Genomic DNA, 23,043 nt, shown 5'->3' on the forward strand with positions numbered 1-23,043 from the left:
GAACAGGAACATGTTACATCCTGGTGAATAAACACTTTAATTCAGAAACCAATATGATTCATTCCCCCAATGTCTTGGGTAATGTCATCCTAGGTTGTGTAGACTCTGACCATAATAATACTAACGTTAATATTTTATAGATATGCTGAACCTGATATTTTTGATAAAATGATAAAAGGTCAAGATTATATCTATGTCTCACTCAGCCTTTTCAAAGAAATAAATTAGGAGCTTAGTTCTCACTTTCTTGATTCCCCTACATTTATTAAATTCTTCTTAATCCATTTGCAATAGATTTGCATCATACCTTTATACTTTGGCCTGGCCTTTGGAAAAATATAAGATAATTGCAAAGTCACTTTCTTCAAACTACCTTTAAGTTTATTTTTGTATCTTTACTGGGTATCTTGATTTCTAAATGTCATTGAGGTAAGTTTTTATGGGTACAACCAGAAAATATATGACATACAATTCAGCCTCTAACACAATAGTCTGTTTCCTTATGCCCTTGTATTTTCCTTTTTTTCCCAAGATTTTAATAACTTTTTTAAAAAAAATCAGTGATTTATTATTTTTCTGTTGATGAACTAGTTTTTAAATTTTTGGAGGGGGTATAGTTGCTTTACAATTTTGTTGGTTTCTACTGTACAGTGAACTGAATCAGCTATATGTATACATATATCCCCTCTTTTTTGGATTTCCTTCCCATTTAGGTCACCACAGAGCATTAAGTAGAGTTCCCTGTGCTATACAGCAGGTTCTCATTAGTTATCTATTTTATACATGTTAGTGTATATATGTCAATCCCAATCTCCCAATTCATCCCACCCACCCCTTTCCCCCCCTTTGGTGTCCATACATTTGTTCTCTACATCTGTGTCTCTACTTCTGCCTTGCAAACAGGTTCATCTGTACCATTTTTCTAGATTCCACATATATGCATTAATATACAATATATGCCCTTGTATTTTTCTATTAATGTTAAAAGAAAAGAAAAAAAAGGCAATTATGGCAGTATATTTGTGTAGAAGAAGCAAAAGAGAAACAACCTGCTTCATTACAATCACAATTATCTGAGTTCATTTTTAATTAATACTGCAAATATTCTCCTAGATATTTTGTTTAAAATTAGAAGCAGCTAGTATCTTTTATTCTGATATATTTCTGCAAACATTAAGTTCTAAGAGAGTATCAAGAGAAATATGAAATATACCTCCTCCTTTAGATTTCAGTAAACATTTTCCTAGTAGATGAATGCATTTATCAGAAGTTCTAGGATATACAGTTATATTTGTCAGATGTGCTCACAATATGAGATAAAATTTGATTCTTACGTCCTGAAGTCTGATAACCCTCCTATATTGAGTAAATGACTTAAAATTACTGAGAAATCTAAAAATGCCAACAGAATATTTTCTAAAGTATAGATTTTGATTTTGTTCAGTTTTGGTTCTGAGGATATAATAATGCATGCCTTATACTATGGGCACAGGAGGGTTTTTTTTTAAGATTTAACAGAAAATAGTGCAAGTTTGGGGTGCATATGTGGTACGTCTTAATGACTGAGGCTCCCTCATGAGGCTGTAGTTACATGTTGGCAATGTCCACAGCCAATTTAAGGCTTGATTGAGCTAGCTGATCAAAATGGTTAACTTAACTGGCAGTTAATGCTAGTTGTTGTCTAATAGTGCAGCTATTATTGGCTAATGGTGCCTACATGCAGTCTCTATATAATGTGTGTCTGAAGTAGTTGGATTTTGTACACAGTGACTAGTTTCCCACAGTGTGTATTCCAAAAAACTGCAGGGCATTTTCTGATACAGACCTAGAATTTATGCAGCTTCACTTTAGCTACATTCTGTTGGTTACAGGAGAGTCACTATGTTGACTTGGATATATGAAAGGGAATATAGGCCCCACCTTTTGATGGGAAAAGTGTCAAAAAATGTGCAGGGCTGCCACGGTGGAATCTGCTTACTTGAGAATGTTGAGCCTCCTCTAAGTCAATAAACTCTCTTCAGAGTCCTCCTAGTTATTATCTTCAGCTGGAATTCTTTGAGGGGCAAGGCTCAGATCATGGTGGGTAACATCCTAAACTGCCAAAGGGGATGAATTTATTTTCTCTTCACGGATCAATTCTGGGGAACAATTCAAAACTACCCCATGCCAAGTCTGTCTTAAATTTATTTTAGATGACTCAATGGTGTAAATAAGCTCCTGAATATATCCAGTTTACTTTCCATCCCTGGGGAGACTATAGCTAGGTAGGTATTAGAAATCTCAAGTCATTCAAAAGACCTATGAAACTAGTGGGGAACATGTCAGATAGGCTGACCTAATCACATTTAGTGTTTGACCAGCTTCCCCACGAACAAACTCAACACTCAACATCTCGTTTTTCTCTCTGACCAAGAGTAAAATATCAATAAGTTCTGAAGAGAAATGACTATGCCCTGGTGACTACACATTCTTCGTGTTTACTGGGCATGTGGGGAGGGGAAAAGAGGAGAAAAAAATGCATGACAAGCCATGAGGTGGTGGCTGTTCTATCTTCTAAATTAAATGATCTCGGGAGGAGCTTCAAGATGGCAGAAGAGTAAGATGCGGAGATCACCTTCCTCCCCACAAATACATCAGAAATACATCTACATGTGGAACAACTCCTACAGAACACCTACTGAACACTGGCAGAAGACCTCAGACCTCCCAAAAGGCAAGAAACTCCCCACGTACCTGGGTAGGGCAAAAGAAAAAAGAAAAAAGAGAGACAAAGAATAGGGGTGGGACCTGCACCAGTGGGAGGGAGCTGTGAAGGAGGAAAGGTTTCCGCACACTAGGAAGCCCCTTCGCCGGCGGAGACTGCGGGTGAGGGCAAAGCGGAGAGATTCCCGCACAGAGGATCGGTGCTGAGCAGCACTCACCAGCCCGAGAGGCTTGTCTGCTCATCTGCCAGGACGGGTGGGGGCTGGGAGCTGAGGCTCGGGCTTCAGTCGGATCCCAGGGAGAGGACTGGGGTTGGCTGCGTGAACACAGCCAGAAGGGGGCTAGTGCGCCACAGCTAGCCGGGAGGGAGTCCGGGAAAAAGTCTAGAGCTGCCGAAGAGACAGGAGACTTTTTCTTACCTCTTTTCTTGCCTCTTTGTTTCCTGGTGCATGAGGAGAGGGGATTCAGAGTGCCGCCTAAACGAGCTCCAGAGATGGGCGCGAGCCGCGGCTATCAGCGCGGACCCCAGAGACAGGCATGAGATGCTAAGGCTGCTGCTGCCGCCACCAAGAAGCCTGTGTGCAAGCACAGGTCACTGTCCACACCTCACCTCCTGGGAGCCTGTGCAGCCCGCCACTGCCAGGCTCCCGTGATCCAGGGACAACTTCCCCGGGAGAACGCACGGCGCACCTCAGGCTGGTGCAGCGTCATGCTGGCCTCTGCCGCTGCAGGCTCGCCCCGCATCCGTAACCCTCCCTTCCCCTGGCCTGAGTGAGCCAGAGCCCCCGAAGCAGCTGCTCCTTTAACCCCGTCCTGTCTGAGCGAAGAACAGACGCCCTCAGGCGACCTACACTCAGAGGCAAGTCCAAATCCAAAGCTGAACCCCAGGAGCTGTGTGAACAAAGAAGAGAAAGGGAAATCTCTCCCAGCAGCCTCAGGAGCAGCGGATTAAATCCCCACAATCAACTTGATGTACCTGCATCTGTGGAATACCTGAATAGACAATGGATCATCCCAAATTAAGGAGGTGGACTTTGGGAACAACGATATATGTATTTCTTTCCCTTTTTCTCTTTTTGTGAGTGTGTATGTGTATGCTTCTGTGTGTGATTTTGTCTATATAGCTTTGCTTTTACCATTTGTCCTAGGGTTCTCTCTGTCTGGTTTTATTTGTTTGTTTGTTTTATTACTTAAAAAATTTTTTTTCTTAACAATTATACTTTATTTTTCATTTTAATAACTTTATTTCATTTTATCTTCTTTCTTTCTTTCTTTCTTTCTTTCTTTCTTTCTTTCCTTCCTTTTTTCCTCCCTTTTATTCTGACTCGTGTGGAGGACAGGCTCTTGGTGCTCCAGCCAGGCATCAGGGCTCTACCACAGAGGTGGGAGAGCCAAGTTCAGGAAACTGCTCCACAAGAGACCTCCCAGCTCCACGTAAGATCAAACGGTCAAAATCTCCCAGAGATCTCCATCTCAACACCAAGACCCAGCTCCACTCAGCAACCAGCAAGCTACAGTGCAGGACACCCTATGACAAACAACTAGCAAGACAGGAACACAAACCCACCCATTAGCAGAGAGGCTGCCTAAAATCATAATAAGGCCACAGACACCCCAAAACACACCACCAGACATGGACGTACCCACCAGAAAGACAAGATCCAGCCTCATCCACCAGAACACAGGCACCAGTCCCCTCCACCAGGAAGCCTACACAACCCACTGAACCAACCTTAGCCACTGGGGACAGACACCAAAAACAATGGAAACTACGAACCTGCAGCCTGCGAAAAGGAGACCCCAAACACAGTAAGTTAAGCAAAATGAGAAGACAGAGAAACACACAGCAGATGAAGGAGCAAGGCAAAAACCCACCAGACCTAACAAATGAAGAGGAAATAGGCAGTCTACCTGAAAAAGAATTCAGAATAATGATAGTAAAGATGATCCAATATCCTGGAAATAGAATGGAGAAAATACAAGAAACGTTTAACAAGGACCTAGAAGAACTATAGAGCAAAGAAACAGTGATGAACAACACAATAAATGAAATTAAAAATTATCTAGAAGGGATCAACAGCAGAGTAACTGAGGCAGAAGAATGGATAAGTGACCTGGAAGATAAAATAGTGGAAATAACTACTGCAGAGCAGAATAAAGAAAAAAGAATGAAAAGAATTGAGGGCAGTCTAGCAGACCTCTGGGACAACATTAAACGCACCAACATTTGAATTATAGGGGTCCCAGAAGAAGAAGAGAAAAAGAAAGGGACTGAGAAAATATTTGAAGAGATTATAGTTGAAAACTTCCCTAATATGGGAAAGGAAATAGTTAACCAAGTCCAGGAAGCACAGAGAGTCCCATACAGGATAAATCCAAGGAGAAACACCTCAAGACACATATTAATCAAACTTATCAAAAATTAAATACAAAGAACAAATATTAAAAGCAGCAAGGGAAAAACAACAAATAACACATAAGGGAATCCCCATAAGGTTAACAGCTGATCTTTCAGCAGAAACTCTGCAGGCCAGAAGGGAGTGGCAGGACATATTTAAAGCGATGAAGGAGAAAAACCTACAACCAAGATTACTCTACCCAGCAAGGCTCTCATTCAGATTTGATGAAGAAATTAAAACCTTTACAGACAAGCAAAAGCTAAGAGAATTCAGCACCACCAAACCAGCTTTAGAACAAATGCTAAAGGAACTTCTCTAGGCAGAAAACACAAGAAAAGGAAAAGTCCTACAATAATAAACCAAAAACAGTTAAGAAAATGGTAATAGGAACATACGGATCGATAATTACCTTAAATATAAATGGACTAAATGCTCCAACCTAAAGACATAGATTGGCTGAATGGATACAAAAACAAGACCCATATATATGCTGTCTGCAAGAGACCCACTTCAGACGTAGGGACACATACAGACTGAAAGTGAGGGGATGGAAAAAGACATTCCATGCAAATGGAAATGAAAAGAAAGCTGGAATAGCAATTCTCATATCAGACAAAATTGACTTTAAAACAAAGACTATTACAAGAGACAAAGAAGGACACTAAATAATGATCAAGGGATCAATCCAAGAAGAAGATATAACAATTGTAAATATTTATGCACCCAACATAGGAGCACCTCAATACATAAGGCAAATACTAACAGCCATAAAGGGGGAAATCGACAGTAACACAGTCATAGTCGGAGACTTTAACACCCCACTTTCACCAATGGACCGATCATCCAGAATGAAAATCAATAAGGAAACACAAGCTTTAAATGATACATTAAACAAGATGGACTTAATTGATATTTATAGGACATTCCATCCAAAAATAACAGAATACACTTTCTTCTCAAGTGCTCATGGAACATTCTCCAGGATAGATCATATCTTGGGTCACAAATCAAGCCTTGGTAAATTTAAGAAAATTGAAATCGTATCAAGTATCTTTTCCGACCACAATGCTATGAGACTAGATATCAATTACATGAAAAAATCTGTAAGAAATACAAACACATGGAGGCTAAACAACACACTATTTAATAACCAAGAGATCACTGAAGAAATCAAAGAGGAAATCAAAAAATACCTAGAAACAAATGACAATGAAAACATGACGACCGAAAACCTATGGGATACAACAAAAGCAGTTCTAAGAGGGAAGTTTATAGCAATACAATCCTGCCTTAAGAAACAAGAAACATCTCAAATAAACAACCTAACCTTACACCTAAAGCAATTAGAGAAAGAAGAACAAAAAAACCCCAAAGTTAGCAGAAGGAAAGAAATCATAAAGATCCAGATCAGAAATAAATGAAAAAGAAATGAAGGAAACAATAGCAAAGATCAATAAAACTAAAAGATGGTTCTTTGAGAAGATAAACACAATTGATAAACCATTAACCAGACTCATCAAGAAAAAAGGGAGAAGACTCAAATCAATAGAATTAGAAATGAAAAGGGAGAAGTAAAAGCTGACACTGCAGAAATATGAAGGATCATGAGAGATTACTACAAGCAACTATCTGCCAATAAAAAGGACAACCTGGAAGAAATGGGCAAATTCTTAGACGTGCACAACCTTCCGAGACTGAACCAGCAAGAAATAGAAAATATGAACAGACCAATTACAAGCACTGAAATTGAAACTGTGATTAAAAATCTTCAAACAAACAAAAGCCCAGGACCAGATGGCTTCACAGGCGAATTCTATCAAACATTTAGAAAAGAGCTAACTAGACCTATCCTTCTCAAACTCTTCCAAAATATAAGAGAGGGAGAAACACTCCCCAACTCATTCTATGAGGCCACCATCACCCTGATACCGAAACCAGACAAAGATGTCACAAAGAAAGAAAACTACAGGCCAATATCACTGGTGAACATAGACGCAAAAATCCTCAACAAAATACTAGTAAACAGAATCCATCAGCACATTAAAAGGATCATACACTTTGATCAAGTTGGGTTTATCCCAGGAATGCAAGGATTCTTCAATATATGCAAATCAATCAAGGTGATAAACCATATTAACAAATTGAAGGAGAAAAACCACATGATCATCTCAATAGATGCAGAGAAAGCTTTTGACAAAATTCAACACCCATTTATGATAAAAACCCTCCAGAAAGTAGGCATAGAGGAAACTTTCCTCAACATAATAAAGGCCATATATGACAAACCCACAGCCAACATTGCCCTCAATGGTGAAAAACTGAAACCATTTCCACTAAGATCAGGAACAAGACAAGGTTGCCCACTCTCACCAGTATTATTCAACATAGTTTTAGAAGTTTTAGCAATCAGAGAAGAAAAAGAAATAAAAGAAATCCAAATCGGACAAGAAGTAAAGCTGTCACTGTTTGCAGATGACATGGTACTATACGTTAAGAATCCTAAAGATGCTACCAGAAAACTACTGTAGCTAATCAATGAATTTGGTAAAGTAGCAGGATACAAAATTAATGCACAGAAATCTCTTGCATTCCTATATACTACTGATGAAAAATCTGAAAGTGAAATTAAGAAAACACTCCCATTTACCACTGCAACAAAAAGAATAAAATATCTAGGAATATACCTACCTAGGGAGACAAAAGACCTGTATGCAGAAAATTATAAGACACTCATGAAACAAATTAAAGATAGTACAAATAGATGGAGAGATATACCATGTTCTTGGATTGGAAGAATCAACATTGTGAAAATGACTCTACTACCCAAAGCAATCTACAAATTCAATGCAATCCCTATCAAACTATCACTGGCATTTTTCACAGAACTAGAACAAAAAATTTCACAATTTGTATGGAAACACAAAAGACCCCGAATAGCCAAAGCAATCTTGAGAAAGAAACACGGAGCTGGAAAAGTCAGGCTCCCTGACTTCAGACTATATTACAAAGCTACAGTAATCAAGACAGTATGGTCCTGGCACAGAAATAGAAATATACATCAATGGAACAGGATAGAAAGTCCAGAGACAAACCAATGCACATATGGTCACCTTATCTTTGATAAAGGAGGCAAGAATATACAGTGGAGAAAAGACAGCCTCGTCAATAAGTGGTGCTGGGAAAACTGGACAGCTACATGTAAAAGAATGAAATTAGAACACTCCCTAACACCATACACAAAAATAAACTCAAACTGGATTAAGGACCTAAATGTAAGGCCAGACACCATCAAACTCTTAGAGGAAAACATAGGCAGAACACTCAGTGACATAAATCACAGCAAGATCCTTTTTGACCCACCTCCTACAGAAATGGAAAAAAAAAAAACAAAAAACAAATGGGACCTAATGAAACTTCAAAGCTTTTGCACAGCAAAGGAAATCATAAACAAGACGAAAAGACAACCCTCAGAATGGGAGAAAATATTTGCAAATGAAGCGACTGAGAAAGGGTTAATCTCCAAAATTTACAAGCAACTCATGCAGCTCAATATTAAAAAAACAAACAACCCAATCCAAAAATGGGCAGAAGACCTCAATAGACATTTCTCCAAAGAAGACATACAGATTGCCAACAGACACATGAAAGAATGCTCAACATCATTAATCATTAGAGAAATGCAAATCAAAACTACAATGAGATATCATCTCACACCAGTCAGAATGGCCATCATCAAAAAATCTCCAAACAATAAATGCTGGAGAGGGTGTGGAGAAAAGGGAACCCTCTTGCACTGTTGGTGGGAATGTAAATTGATACAGCCACTATGGAGAATAGTATGGATGTTCCTTAAAAAACTGAAAATAGAACTACCATATGACCCGGGAATCCCACTACTGGGCATATACCCTGAGAAAGCCATAATTCCAAAAGAGTCATGTACCAAAATGTTCACTGCAGCTCTATTTGCAATAGCCAGGACATGGAAGCAACCTAAGTGTCCATCAACCAATGAATGGATAAAGAAGATGTGGCACATATATACAATGGAATATTACTCAGCCATAAAAAGGAACGAAACTGAGTTATTTGTAGTGAGGTGGATGGACCTAGAGACTGTCATACAGAGTGAAGTAAGTCAGAAAGAGGAAAACAAATACCATATGCTAACACATATATATGGAATCTAAAAATTAAAAAAAAATGGTCATGAAAAACCTAGGGGCAAGACGGGAATAAAGGCGCAGACCTACTAAAGAATGGACTTGAGGACATGGGGAGGGGGAAGGGTAAGCTGAGACAAATTGAGAGAGTGGCATGGACATATATATACTACCAAACATAAAATAGATAGCTAGTGGGAAGCAGCCGCGTAGCACAGGGAGATCAGCTCGGTGCTTTGTGACTGCCTAGAGGGGTGGGATAGGGAGGGTGGGAGGGAGGGAGATGCAAGAGGGAAGAGATATGGGGACATATGTATATGTATAACTGCTTCACTTTGTTATAAAGCAGAAACTAACACACCATTGTAAAGCAATTATACTCCAATAAAGATGTTAAAAATAAATAAATTAATTAATTAACTAATTAAATGATCTCTAAGACATAAGGTCCTCTGGAGAGGAAGAAAGAGAGATGGACCAAAGGAAAGCTATTTTAAGGAGTCCATTTCACTTTGTATTTTCATTATTTAAAAGGACCAGAGTTTGTCAACGGTCAATTTTAGGTATGAAGATTCAGGGATGAGAAGTACTCTGAAGAGTTAGGATAAACACATGATAGAGTTTAAAGTATCGAAACAGCTCAACTATTATTCTTAATGATATTGTTGTTTTAAAAATACTGAAAATAATGTGTTTCTAGTAAAGATCCAGAGCTGTGTTAAATCTAGGACAGTAATGAGCCTACTTGAGTGATTATTCATGATCATCACATTTTTCTTATCCTCTTTTCTGCCCTACCTAAGAACAACACAATAAACGCAATAGTAAATATGTGTTTCATGCCTACTAAATATGTTGCATATATAGCATTATTTAATTTAGTTTTTTAAATACTAAATAGATATTGCTGTCTCCAATTTACTTAAGACCCACACATACACACACCCACCCACACACACATACACACACACACAGACACACACACACACACACATCTTAACACAGTCACAGCAAAGAATGAAGTAAATTACAAGACTTGGTAGTATGTAGTGGGCAGGGTGTCCGTTTAGGTAAGATGCCTCAGCTCCTGTCTCCTCTCCTCCAAACCCATCTCAACAGAGAAACCTTTGTTCACATCCCTATCTTAGCTTAGGATCCTGTGAACCTCAAATTCAGGCCATTCTGAACTGTGGTAGGGTAAAGTATATGTCAGACCCTCAAGCTATATTTTCAATATCAATAGCCCTGGGAAAGCTGATAAAAATTTCTGTTCTTTTAGAAGGTTAAATACGGCATTAACTTTGACAGATGTAAGCAGTATAGGTACCCTACTGGACAGTGTAATGTAAGAAATGCCACATAAAGAAAGGAAAAATTTCTGTAATTATCTGTTATCACTGAGATTTGAAATTCTCCAATCAGAGGCTTATCCTTTTGTATTAAGGTATTTTAATTTTTTTTTATTTTTCCAGCTATACTGAGGTATGATTGACAAATAAACGTTGTATATATTTAAGGTAAACAGTGTGACGATTAGATACAATATATATTGTGAAATGATTCTCCCAATCAAGGTAACCTGTTCAACACCTCACGTAGTTACCTTTTTGGTGTGTGTGGTGAGAACACTAAAGATTTATCTTAGCAAATCTCAAGTGTACAATACATTATTATTAACTACAGGCTCCATGCTATACATTAGATCTCCAGAATTTATCTTATAACTGAAAGTTTGTACCCTTTGCCCAGTATTCCTCTGTTTCCTCTAACTTCCATCCCCTGACAATCATTGTTCTACTTTCTGCTTCTATGAGTCCAGCATTTTTAGATTCTGCATTTAAGTGAGATCATGCAGAATTCTTTTTTCTCATCTGGCTTATTTCACTTAGCATAATGCCCTCCAGGTTCATCCATGTTGTCCCAAATGTCCCAAAACTTCCTTCTTTTTTATGGCTAAATAATATTCCATTCTGTGTATATACCAGATTTCTTTATCCATTCAACTGTAGACAAACACTTAGATTATTTCCATAGCTTAGCTTTTGTGACTAATGCTACAATAACATGGGAATGCAGATATATCTTTGAGATACTGATTTCATTTCCTTTAGATATACAATCCAGAAGTAGGATTGCTGTATCATATGGTAATTCAATTTTAGCTTTTTGAGGAAACTTCATACAGTTTTCCACCATGGCTGTACCAATTTTAAATCCCACCAACAGTGTTCAGTGGCTTTCTTTTTTTCCACATTCATGCCAGCACTTATTTTTTGACTTTTTGAACAGGTGTGAGGTGATGTCCCACTGTGGTTTCAATTTGCATTTCCCTGATGATCAGTGATGTTGAGCACCTTTTCATATACTTGTTGGCCATTTGTCTGTCTTCTTTAGAAAAATATCTATTGAGGTCCTGTGCCCATTTTTTAATAGGGTTATTTGTGGGTTTTCTTGCTATTGAGTTGTATGAGTTCCTTATATATTTTAGATATTACCCCCCTATCAGATATATGGTATGCAAATATTTTCTCCCAGTCCAGAGGTTGCCTTTTCATTGGTTGATTTTTTTTTCCTTTGCTGTACAGAAAAATTTTAGTGTGATATAGTCCGACTTGTTTATTTTTGCTTTTGTTGCCAGTGCTTTTGATGTTATATCCAAAAAGTCATTTCTAAGACTAAGGTGAAGGAGCTTTTCCCTTGTTTTCTTCTGAAATTTTTACTTTTGATTTATACAGGGTTTAGGTCTTATGTTTATATCTTTAATCCATTTTGAGTTGATTTTTGTTAGTGGTATAAGATAGGGGTCCAATTTTTTTTTTTTTTTTGTATATGGTTATACAACTTTCCTAGCACCATTTATTAAAGAGACTGTCCTTTCCCCATTGTGTATTTTCAGCAACTTTGTCGAAGATTAGTTGACTGTATATGTGTGCATTTATCCCCAGGCTCTCTGTTCTGTTCTGTTGGTCTATATGTCTGTCTTTATTCCTGTATCATTCCATATTGATTACTGAAGCTTTGTAATAAATTTTGAAGTTACTAAGTATGAGGCCTCTAGCTTTGTTTTTATTTCTCAAGATTGTTTTGGCCATTCAGAATCCTTTAAGATTGCATATGCATTTTACAATTTTTTTTATTATTTCTTCAAAAAATTCCATTGGGATTTTGCTGGGGATTGCATTGAATCTGTAGACTGCTTTGGATAATATGGACGTTTTAACAATATCGATTCTTCCTGTCCATGAATATGGAGATATCTTTCCATTTATTTGTGTCTTCTCTAATTTCTTTCATCATTGTCTGTTAGTTTTCAATGTACAGATCTTAACATTCTTGGTTAAATCTATGTCTAAGTACAGTTGACCCTTGAACAGTATGGGAATTAGGGGTGCTGACCTTACAGCAGTCAACAGTCAGCCCTCCCTATATGTGACTCCACACCGACAGATTGAACCAATCACAGATCGTGTAGTACTGTAGTATATGTATTTTTAAAAATCCATGTATAAGTGGACCTATGCAGTTCAAACTTGTGTTGTTCAAGGGCCAACTGTATTCTTTTTCATGCTATTTTAAATAGGATTTTTTTTTTCATTTCTTTTTTCAAATAGTTCATTGTTATTATATAGTAATGCAACTGATTTTTGTATGTTGATTTTCTATCCTGCAACTTTACTGAATTCATTTATTAGTTATAACACTTTTTCCTGGAATCATTCTACAAATAAAATCATGTCATCTGCTAACAGAGATAATGATCTCAGAGGAAAAGCTTTTGGTTTTTCAACATTGAATATGATATTAGCTGTGGACTTTGCATATGTGGCCTCTATTATGGTGAACTAATATTCTTCTATTCCTAGATTGTTGAGGTTTTTTTAATCATAAAAGGGTGTTGAGGGCTTCCCTGGTGGCGCAGTGGTTGAGAATCTGCCTGCTAATGCAGGGAACACGGGTTCGAGCCCTGGTCTGGGAGGATCCCACATGCCGCGGAGCGGCTGGGCCCGTGAGCCACAATTACTGAGCCTGTGTGTCTGGAGCCTGTGCTCCGCAACAAGAGAGGCCGCGATAGTGAGAGGCCCGCGCACAGCGATGAAGAGTGGCCCCCCCTTGCCACAACTAGTGAAAACCCTCGCACAGAAACGAAGACCCAACATAGCCATAAATTAAAAATAAATAAATAAATAAAAATTAAAAAAAAAAAGTTTAAAAAAAAAAAGGGTGTTGAATTTTGTCAGATTTTTTTCTGCATGTCTTGAGATGATCATGTGTTTTTTATCCTTCATTCTGTTAAAGTGGTTTAGCATATTAATTGACTTTCTTATGTGGAACCTTCCTTGCATCCTATGGTTAAATCCTATTTGGACATGGTGTATGATCCTATTAATGTGCCATTGAGTTCAATTTGATAGCATTTGTTGAGGATTTTTGCATCTATATTCATCAAGGATATTGGCCGGTAGTTTTCTTTTTTTGTAGTGTCTTTTTCTGGCTTTGGCATCAGGATAAATTATGCTTGGAAGTATTTGGAAGTATTCCCTCCTTTTCAATATTTTGGAAGAGTTTAAGATGGATTAATGTTAATTCTTCTTTAAATACTTGGTAGAATTCACCATCTGTTCTTGGGCTTTTTCTTTGTTGGGAGGATTTTGATTACTGATTCAGTGTGCTTAATATTTATAGATCTGTTCAGATTTTCTGTTTATTCATGATTCTGTCTTGGTAGATTACATTTTTGGGGGAATTTATTCATTTCTTCTAGGTTATACAATTTTTTGATATGTAATTGTTCACAGCAGTCTCTTATGATCATTTTTATTTCTGGGGCATCAATTGTAATGTGTCCTTTTTCATTTATGATTTTATATATTTGTCTTCTCTTTTTTTCTTAATTAGTCTAGGTAATTTTGTTGATTTTGTTCTTTTCAAAAAACCAACTCTTAGTTTCACTTTTAGTTGATTTTTGTCTATTGTCTCTGATTTATTTCTGCTCTACTCTTTATTATTTCCTTCTTTCTGCTAACTTTGGATTGAGTTTTTCTTCTTTTTCTAATTTCTTGAGGTATAGAGTTAGGTTGTTTATTTGAGTTCTTCTTTTTTTTTTAATGTAGGCATTTATCACTATAAACTTCCCTCTTAGTACGACTTTTGCTGTATTCCACAAGCAATGTTGTGTTTTCATTTTCGTTTGTCTCAAGGTATTTTCTAACACCTTTTTGACTTCTTCTTTGGTTCATTGGTAGTTCAAGATTTCATTGGTTTTTTTAAAATTAAAATTTGATTGTTTAATTTCCACATATTTGTGTATTTCCAATTTTCCTTGTGCTATTGATATCTAGTTTCATTCCACTGTGGTGGGAAAAGACAACTGGTAGGATTTCAGTCTTCTTAAATTTGTTTAGACTTGATTTGTGACCGAACATGCAGTCTGTCCTTGAGAATGTTCCATGTGCCCCTGAAAGGAATGTAAATGCTGTTGGTGTTGAGTGGAATGCTCTGCGTATATTTGTTAGAACCATTTGTCTATAGAATTGTTCCTGTCTTCTTTTTTCTTATTGATCTTCTTTCTCGGTTTTCTATCCATTATTGGAAATGGGATTTTGAAATCTCCTATTATTATTCTATTGCTTTCTATTTCTCCTTTCATTTCTGTTAATCTTTGGTACATATATTTACATACTCTGTTGTTGGGCATATGTATAGTTATAATATGTATAATTGTTATAGCATTCTGGCAAGTTGATCTGATATAAGGTCCTTCTTTGTCTTCTGTGACAGTTTTTTATTAAGTCTGCTTTGCTTAATATAAGTAAGGCCATCCATGCTCTTTTGTTTACCATTTGCCATCTTTCTTCCCTTTAAAACTTTCAGCTTATGTGTATTTTTAAACCCAAAGTTAGTCTCTTCTAGACAGCATATACTTGGATCTTGTTTTTTATCCTATCAGCTACTGTCTCTTTTGAGTGGGGAGTTTGATTTACATTTAAAGTAATTATTAATAGGGAAGGACTTAATATTGCCATTTTGTTGTTTTCTTTATGTCTTATAGCTCTTTTGTCCATCTTTTCTTCTCTTGCTGTCTTCCTTTATGTTGTATTGATTTTTTTTCTAGTAACATGCTTTGATTCCTTTCTCATTTTCTTTTGGGTATCTTCTGTAGGTGTTTTCTTTGTGGTTACCATAGGGCTTACATAAAACATCTCATAAGTTTAACAATCCATTTTAAGCTGATAACTTGACTTCAACTGCATGCAAAATCTGTACACTTTGTTAGTGATGTACAAATTACGTATTTTATATTGTGTATCCATTAATATATTTTATAATTATAGTTATTTTTATACTTTTGTTTTTTAACTTTTATGCCACAATTAAAAGTGATTTATGTACCACTGTTACACTATTCAATTTGTGTATTTTTCTATATATTTACCTTTACCAGTGAGCTTTATACTTTCACATGCTTTTGTGTGGCTATTTGGCATCTTTTCATTTCAACTTGAAGGACTCCCTTTAGCATGTCTTGTAAGGCAGGTCTAATGGTGATTAGCTCCCTCAGCTTTTCTTTGTCAGGGAAAGTATCTACTTCATTTTTGAAGGATGGTTTTGCTGGTTATATTATTTTTGTTTAGCAGTTTGTTTTTTATCACTTTAAATATATCATCCCTCTCATTTCAGGCTTACAAGGTTTCTGCTGAGAGTCTTACAAGGATTCCCTTGTATGTGATAAGTTATTTTTCTCTTGCTATTTCCAAATTCTCTTTTTGGCTTTGTTGACATTTTGATTATGCATCTCATTGTGGAGTTATTTGGTTTCATCCTATTTAGAGCCTTTTGGACTTCCTGAATCTGATGTCCATTTCCTTCCCTAGATTTGGGAAGTTTTCGGCCATTATTTCTTTAAATAAGCTTTCTGCCTCTATTTTTCTCTTTTCCTTCTGAGACTCATAATGTGTATATTGGTCCTCTTGATATTGTTGTGTAAGTCCCTTAGATTTTCTTCACTCTATTTTATTTATTTTTCTTTTTGCTCCTCTGACTGGATAATTTCACATGACTTTTCTTCAAATTCTCTGATTACTTTTGTTTGATCAAATCTGTTGAACCTCTAGTGAATTTTTCATTTCAGTGAATTTTTCAGCTACGTTCCTCAGCTCCAAAATTTGTTTGGTCTTTTTTTATATTTTCTATCTCTTTGTTGAAATTCTCATTTTGTTCATGCATTGTTTTCCTGATATTGTTGAACATCTTCATGATAGTTATTCTGAATAATTTGTCAAGTAATTCCTATACCTCCATTTCTTTATGGTGTGTTTCTGGAGACTTATTTTATTTCTTTAACAGGGTAATTTTTTTCTGTTTCTTCATATTCTTTTTAACTTTGTGTTGGTATCTACACATTTGAAAAAATAGCTACCTCTCCCATTCTTTACATACTGGCTTTATACAAGGAAAGGTCTTCACCAAGCAGTGCAACTAGAGACTCAGGGGGCCTCTCAGATCTTTTCTGTGAATATGTCTTTCTCATCTTGTGTATGAAGATTACTAATTAGAGGGGCTTGCCAGCTTCTGTTTTCTCAGGAGTTTGTAATCTCTTGCTGCCTCTGGTGTCTGTCTTCTGTAGTGTGAGTACTCTGAAATAGCACACTGCCCAGATCTTTTTTTCAGCAGCCTCTAGGCATCTAGAGTTTGTCATGTTCTGTCAGTTCCATAAGACAAGCAATACAGAAACCAGAACCTTAAGCAGCCCACTGAAAAGCCAGAAATTTGGACGCATGTTCCACTCTTCTTTTTCTGCACTTATGGAGAGCCTTCTGAGCTATATCAGTTTCTGTCTGCCGTACCATGAGACCTCTGTAGAACCAGTACGCTGTCCAGCTCTTTTTTGTTCTCAGAAACTACCATGCTTCTAGGGTGTGTCAGGTCTCATCAATACTTCAAGATATGCAAGACAGAAGCCAGTCCCCCAGTAGCCCCACACCTCCAATATCCAGTTGTTGGATGTCTGGTCCACTCTTCTCTTTTCTTCACCTGGGAGAAGTGAGACCTGAGAATTTCCTCCTAATCCTGTGGTACTGTGCTCAGGAGGGAGAGCTTGTGGTGACAGCATCCACAAATTTTCCTAATAGCTTCAAAGCAGCTGATTTTGCACTCACCTGGAGGGCAGAAGCCTCTTAACTGGTTTCAGAATTTCTCACAATGGAAATTGGCCTGCATATTTTTGAATCAGTGTCTCCATGGAACTGATCTGGGGCTTCCTATTCTGCCATCTCCCTGACATCACCCCTCTGGATATTCTGTTTTATACATCTCTTATTTATTGGATCATGCATCATTGCCTAGCACTGGTAATAAAATGTTTTAAAACAATAACAATCATAATGACTATATTAATATTAATTAGTCCTTGTCAGGTACTTTCCATGTGCCAGGAAAGATAATAATCTTTATGGGTATTATTAATTTAACAGAATGAAAACTGAGGTTCAAAAAGACTAGGCAAGTTGCCTGAAGTCATGCTCCCAGATAGAGCTAAGATTCCAGTCTAAGCCATCTGTATCCTTAGTCCACTTTCTCAGACCACCTGCTATGATACTCAATACACATTTACTGAAAGGATCAATGAGTGCCAACCTGAATCTCCCATCTGCTCTTCTATGTTTCACTGTTGGATCTTTTCTAGGAAACTGTTCTTTACCTTCTGCCTGTATCTCCCCTGTCAGTTTGGTTTTTAAATTCCTCACAACCTCCCATGTACTGTGCCTCTCTCCTGCTTTCTTCTACCAAGAAGTTCCTCAACTTCTTTCACAGTCTTCATCTCAAATGTAATCTACCTTGACTTCAGGATGGTCACTTGAATCTTAAATGTCACTCAGTTCACTTCAGATCATAGCAGCTCATCTTCAGGCCCAAGAATCTTTAATGAACCTGTGAAGTATTTATGTCTTACTTAGCAAGTGGAAAACTGAAGGAGAGTGAGCAAATATCACATTGGAATAATAGTAAAAACAAAGGCTTTATGATAGCTGCTGTGGTCAGGCATTTTACATATTAATTTATTTAAAAATAATTGAATTTTCATTTGGGACATTGAGTTCTTCCAGTTTTTATAGGGACAGCATTGTATTCTTTGTACACTATAAAAATAAAATGTGATTGAAAATATCTTTAAGATTCCATTTTTGTCACCCTGCAAAGAATGACACTTTTCGGTAATTTAAAAAATGCCTCCTCACTATTACTCTGTAAGCATTCCATCAAGTAACAAGTATCAGACTCACAGCTGCATAGCAGCATTAATGTTTAACTGTAGTCCTATGCAACAGGATATAAACCAAGCCCTACGCATCAAGTTCTCATAAAGAGAACAGGGTAATGATACAATTTTAAAGGTTGATATTATATTTTTGTTCCAGAAATCCCGAGCCATTCATGGCATACTTCCTGCCTGGCAGTGATCCTGAGTTTTTTGTAAAACCTCAGGTTGGAGAACGTCTTCCTTTTGACACTGAAGGAACTCTAATCGTTGTGGGTTTTAAACCCAAAATGTACAGCAGGATATACACAGCAACATCAGCAATACAGGTGAGTTCTACAAAGGCAGTAGTCAAGAATGTTTGATGTCACAAAAGTCATTAAATGACTTTGGGAGAAAAGGTTTCACCCAATGATCACAGATAAAGAATAGCAACGTTATCTTGCAAAAGTCAACATATTTCAACTGCTCTGTCTTGTTTTAATTTCCTTTTGGTCAATAAAGAAATTTTAAATGTGCAGTATAACCAAAAATATTGTTATCACCAGTGAAAATAGGAAATTATTTCTCTTCCATATTAAGGAATTGTGGAAGAGATAAATAATGACTGTAAAGTGATTTGTATAGTCACATATTATTTTCTGTAATAACCTATTCAAAGACTTTAGGTGATTTGCGATAGAGATTTTGAAACCTTTGATTAAGGGATAAGATGCTTTCAAAATGTTAAAGTCTAAAATGAAGTAAATTAAATAGAAGATAAAATTTATCTTGAATTGGAAAAAAAGAACGATGTGAGATGGGTCATTAATGTAAAATAATGTTAAAGTGATCATTTTATTAAAAGTTAAGGTAAGTACAATTCTGAAAATTTATCCAGTAAGCAACACTTCTCCATAAAATTTCCCACATATATGCCACTAGGAACTTTTTGGCTTAAGATAACTTTCAAGTTATTTCTGAAAAGATGCCTATTGCCACTGTCTGTTTTCAGTAGCACAGGCACAAGGGACTTGTAGTCATGTTTTGAGACACAACTACTGATGCCAAAGTGTCTACTAGACTTCTGAATCAGACACTAATTAAGCAGCACCATTGGCAGAAAAATGTGTTGTTACTGTTTTAATGAATAGAGAAAAATGTTGAATATTGCTTGAGAAAATTATTTTTATTTTTCATCTTAGAGTCCTTACAACCCAGGTTAATAAAAATATAAAGCCTCTGGAGCCTTGCTGCACATAACCCACTCCTGTGTTAATATTTGATTTTAAATGATCATGTTGATGTATTTCCTTCTTAAAATGATATTTTTAAAATAGATTTGTGAATAAAATTATATTCAGTTTATAGCATATGGTGGACATTTCTGAAACTAACTACTTAAGAGGTTTTACCAACAAAATTCTGTTTCTGATTTCCCTATGCAGAATTGACAATTAAATCAGTGGCAGCAGAATTGAAGGGTTTCTGTGAAAGAATAAGTTAGTATATAGGATCAACTGAGAATATAACATTTTCATTTAGTCTGAAGTAATATAGTTTGATAAAGTATATACGGGGAAAATTGAGAAATCACTATTTGGATTTAAGAAGTCACTATTTTGTTGATCCTATTTTTATTATGGAAAATTCCAAATACGTGTAGAAATGGAGAGAATAATTAATCCACACGTGCTCATCATCCCATCTGAACACTTATCAACTCAAGGCCACTCCTGCTTCAAATATATTCCCACCCCCCTTCCTGACTTCCCATATTATTTTGAAGAAAATGCCAGACATCCTACTATCTGCAAGTATTTTCTACTAATCTCTAAAAGACAAAAATCTTAACTGTAATACCATTATCACATCTAAAATTTAACAATAATTCCTTAACATCAGTACATACCAAATATCCATTTAGTGTTCAAATTTTCAATTGACTCATAAATCTCATATTTTTTAATTTAAATAAATATGTAAAGACATAAAAATAGTACCCAGAGTCCTATGAATCCTTCCCCCAGCTCTCCCAATGGTGACATCTTATATAGCTGTAGTAAAATATCAATACAAAGATATTAACTTAACAAAATAGTGTTAACTAGGCTAGAGACCTTATTCTATTTTTTAGATTTTTCACATGCATTTGTGTGTGTTTGTGTGTGTGTGTGTGTGTGAGTGCATGTCTGGTTCTAGACAGTTTGAACCCATGTATAGATGTGTATAACTACAGTCACAAGTGAGATGGAGAACTCTTCCATCACAGCAAGGGAACTATGTCTTGCTAACCCTTTCTAGTCATGTCCAATACTGTAACTCCCTCTCTACCCCTGGCAACTAGTAATCTTTTCTCCATCTCTTTGATTTCATAATTTCTAAAATATTATATAAATGGAATTATATGTAACCTTTTGAGATTGGCTTTTTATGCTAAGTATAATGCCCTTGGGGTTCATAAAGGTTATTATATATATATCAAATCAATGATTTTGAAATCATGGTTCAAACATTGTCTATCTGACTCCAAAACCCTGCTATTAATGATAACACCATGATGTCTCACATGATAAATGTGAAGAATTTTAAAAGTTAGTTCATTATCTAAATAAAAATTATTGTTTACATTATTATCTTTTGTAAACTGTTGGTTTTAAGCATTAAGTCAATTAATACTTGTAACATATATGAAACCTATGGTCTTCATTGTGCTTTACTTGGAAATAAAAAGTAGGATTCTTAAGAACAGTTTAGTTAAATATTACCCTATACAAACTTCAACAACCATGTTAACAAGCTTCATAAGTTCTCTTTCAATTAAACCATATTTAGAATGATTAAAAAGTGTCTCTTCCCCACTGTTATACAAGGCATATAGCTTTGCTAGACTTAAGTTAACTTGGTCAGAGTATTACAAAAAGCAGTGTGACTCAAAGAGAGTCGACAGTCCACTCAACTTCCGTGGTGGACATGATGAATCTTAAATAATTTATATAAACTTCTGAGGGCTATCAGAATTACCCAATATAAAACATATAAGGCTTGTACAAAAGAAATATTTATATGTAGAGGGACCTGGTATAACTAGAGACATAGCTAGGCATAGGCATAAGTAATATGTATTGGTTTTAAAGGAATTGGCCATTGCCATGAAACTGTGGGATATATATATATATATATATATATATATATATATCTTGGTTTGTATTTTCTCATAAGCAGATCCTGAAATAAGGATTCAAGTCCATGTAGCATATTTACCATGTGATCACAGGAAACAGATGTAGAGAAGCCAGGATATGAGACACAGAAGGAATAGAAACCAATAAAGGGTGCTTTTATCAAGGCAATTACCAGAGTGGGCTCCTGGAATTTAAAGCCATGGGAGTTCTCTGGGAAATCATGTGGAACTCACACCTCAGAATATTCACACCTGAGGGGGCCAGGGAATTGGAGGGTTTATACACCAACTACTACTGTTCAATCATTGATTGAGGAATGTTCCCAGGAATTGTTAATTCCCTGGCAGCACAGAAGCCTTCTGGAGTTTCTGAAAAACTTCAAGTCAAAGAGGTGCAGATACTGGCAATTGGAAATTGGGCGGCAATGAAATGGAAACGTCTGAGGGATGTACCTGGGTACAGGCCACATCAGCTAATGTTGTTTCCATTCATAAGAATGTGCCCTTTAAAACATAGCTTTGGGAATTTATTCCATGAGTTCATTGGCTTTGGTTGATTCCTTTTCAAACTAGAGAGATATTATTTAAATATGGAAATTACATCTGTTTAAAAAATACTTGTTTTTTAAAATTCATTTAAATAAATAGTTGAGTATAATTGTCAGTTTGGCATTATTTTATAAGAATCAGCACAGTGATTCTTTCACACATTAGCTACATGGAGGTATTGGTTTATTCTTATATTATTTTCACTTCTGCTTTTTTATTTATATTTTCAAAGGGAGATTGAGTATAGAAGATATAGAGCTATATCTTTAAAATGTTTTCAAAAACATGAGTTCTTTTCACAATTGGAAGAAAGTTAACTATAGATATAAGAACTGTAATATTTAATCTTTATAAAATAAATATGTTCTTATTACTATCTAAAGTATTGAAACAAAGGACATGAACAACTTCTTAGGAATATATTTATATTTGGATTATATATACTATATGTATACAAACACACACAGCATCACTTATTGCAAAATTATTTGAATTTTTTTATCAGTTAATCAATTTTATTTTATTTATTTTTGGGAGGTTGGGATTGACATATATACACTATTGATTCTATGTATAAAATAGATAACTAATGAGAACCTATTGTATAGCACAGAGAAAGACATTTTTTTTAAGTTAGAGTATAGTTGATTTACAATGTTGTGTTAATTTCTGCTGTACAGCAAAGTGGATCACTTATACGTATACATATTTCCACTCTTTTTTAGATTCTTTTCCCATATAGGTCATTACAGAGTATTGAGTAAAGTTCCCTGTGCTATATAGTAGGTCCTTATTAGTTATCTATTTTAT

At 36.0% G+C, this 23,043-nt stretch overlaps 1 protein-coding gene across 1 annotated transcript in view; it reads left to right on the plus strand.

The window, feature by feature from the left end:
* Positions 1–23,043, plus strand: part of CFAP47 (cilia and flagella associated protein 47) — a 487,004-nt gene that overhangs the window by 461,286 nt on the left and 2,675 nt on the right. The window contains 1 exon segment of the mRNA XM_059910362.1: positions 18,682–18,850. Coding sequence (XP_059766345.1) covers positions 18,682–18,850 — 169 coding nt within the window.

The sequence above is a fragment of the Balaenoptera ricei genome, chromosome X (assembly GCF_028023285.1).
Source record: "Balaenoptera ricei isolate mBalRic1 chromosome X, mBalRic1.hap2, whole genome shotgun sequence".
Lineage (NCBI taxonomy): Eukaryota > Metazoa > Chordata > Mammalia > Artiodactyla > Balaenopteridae > Balaenoptera > Balaenoptera ricei.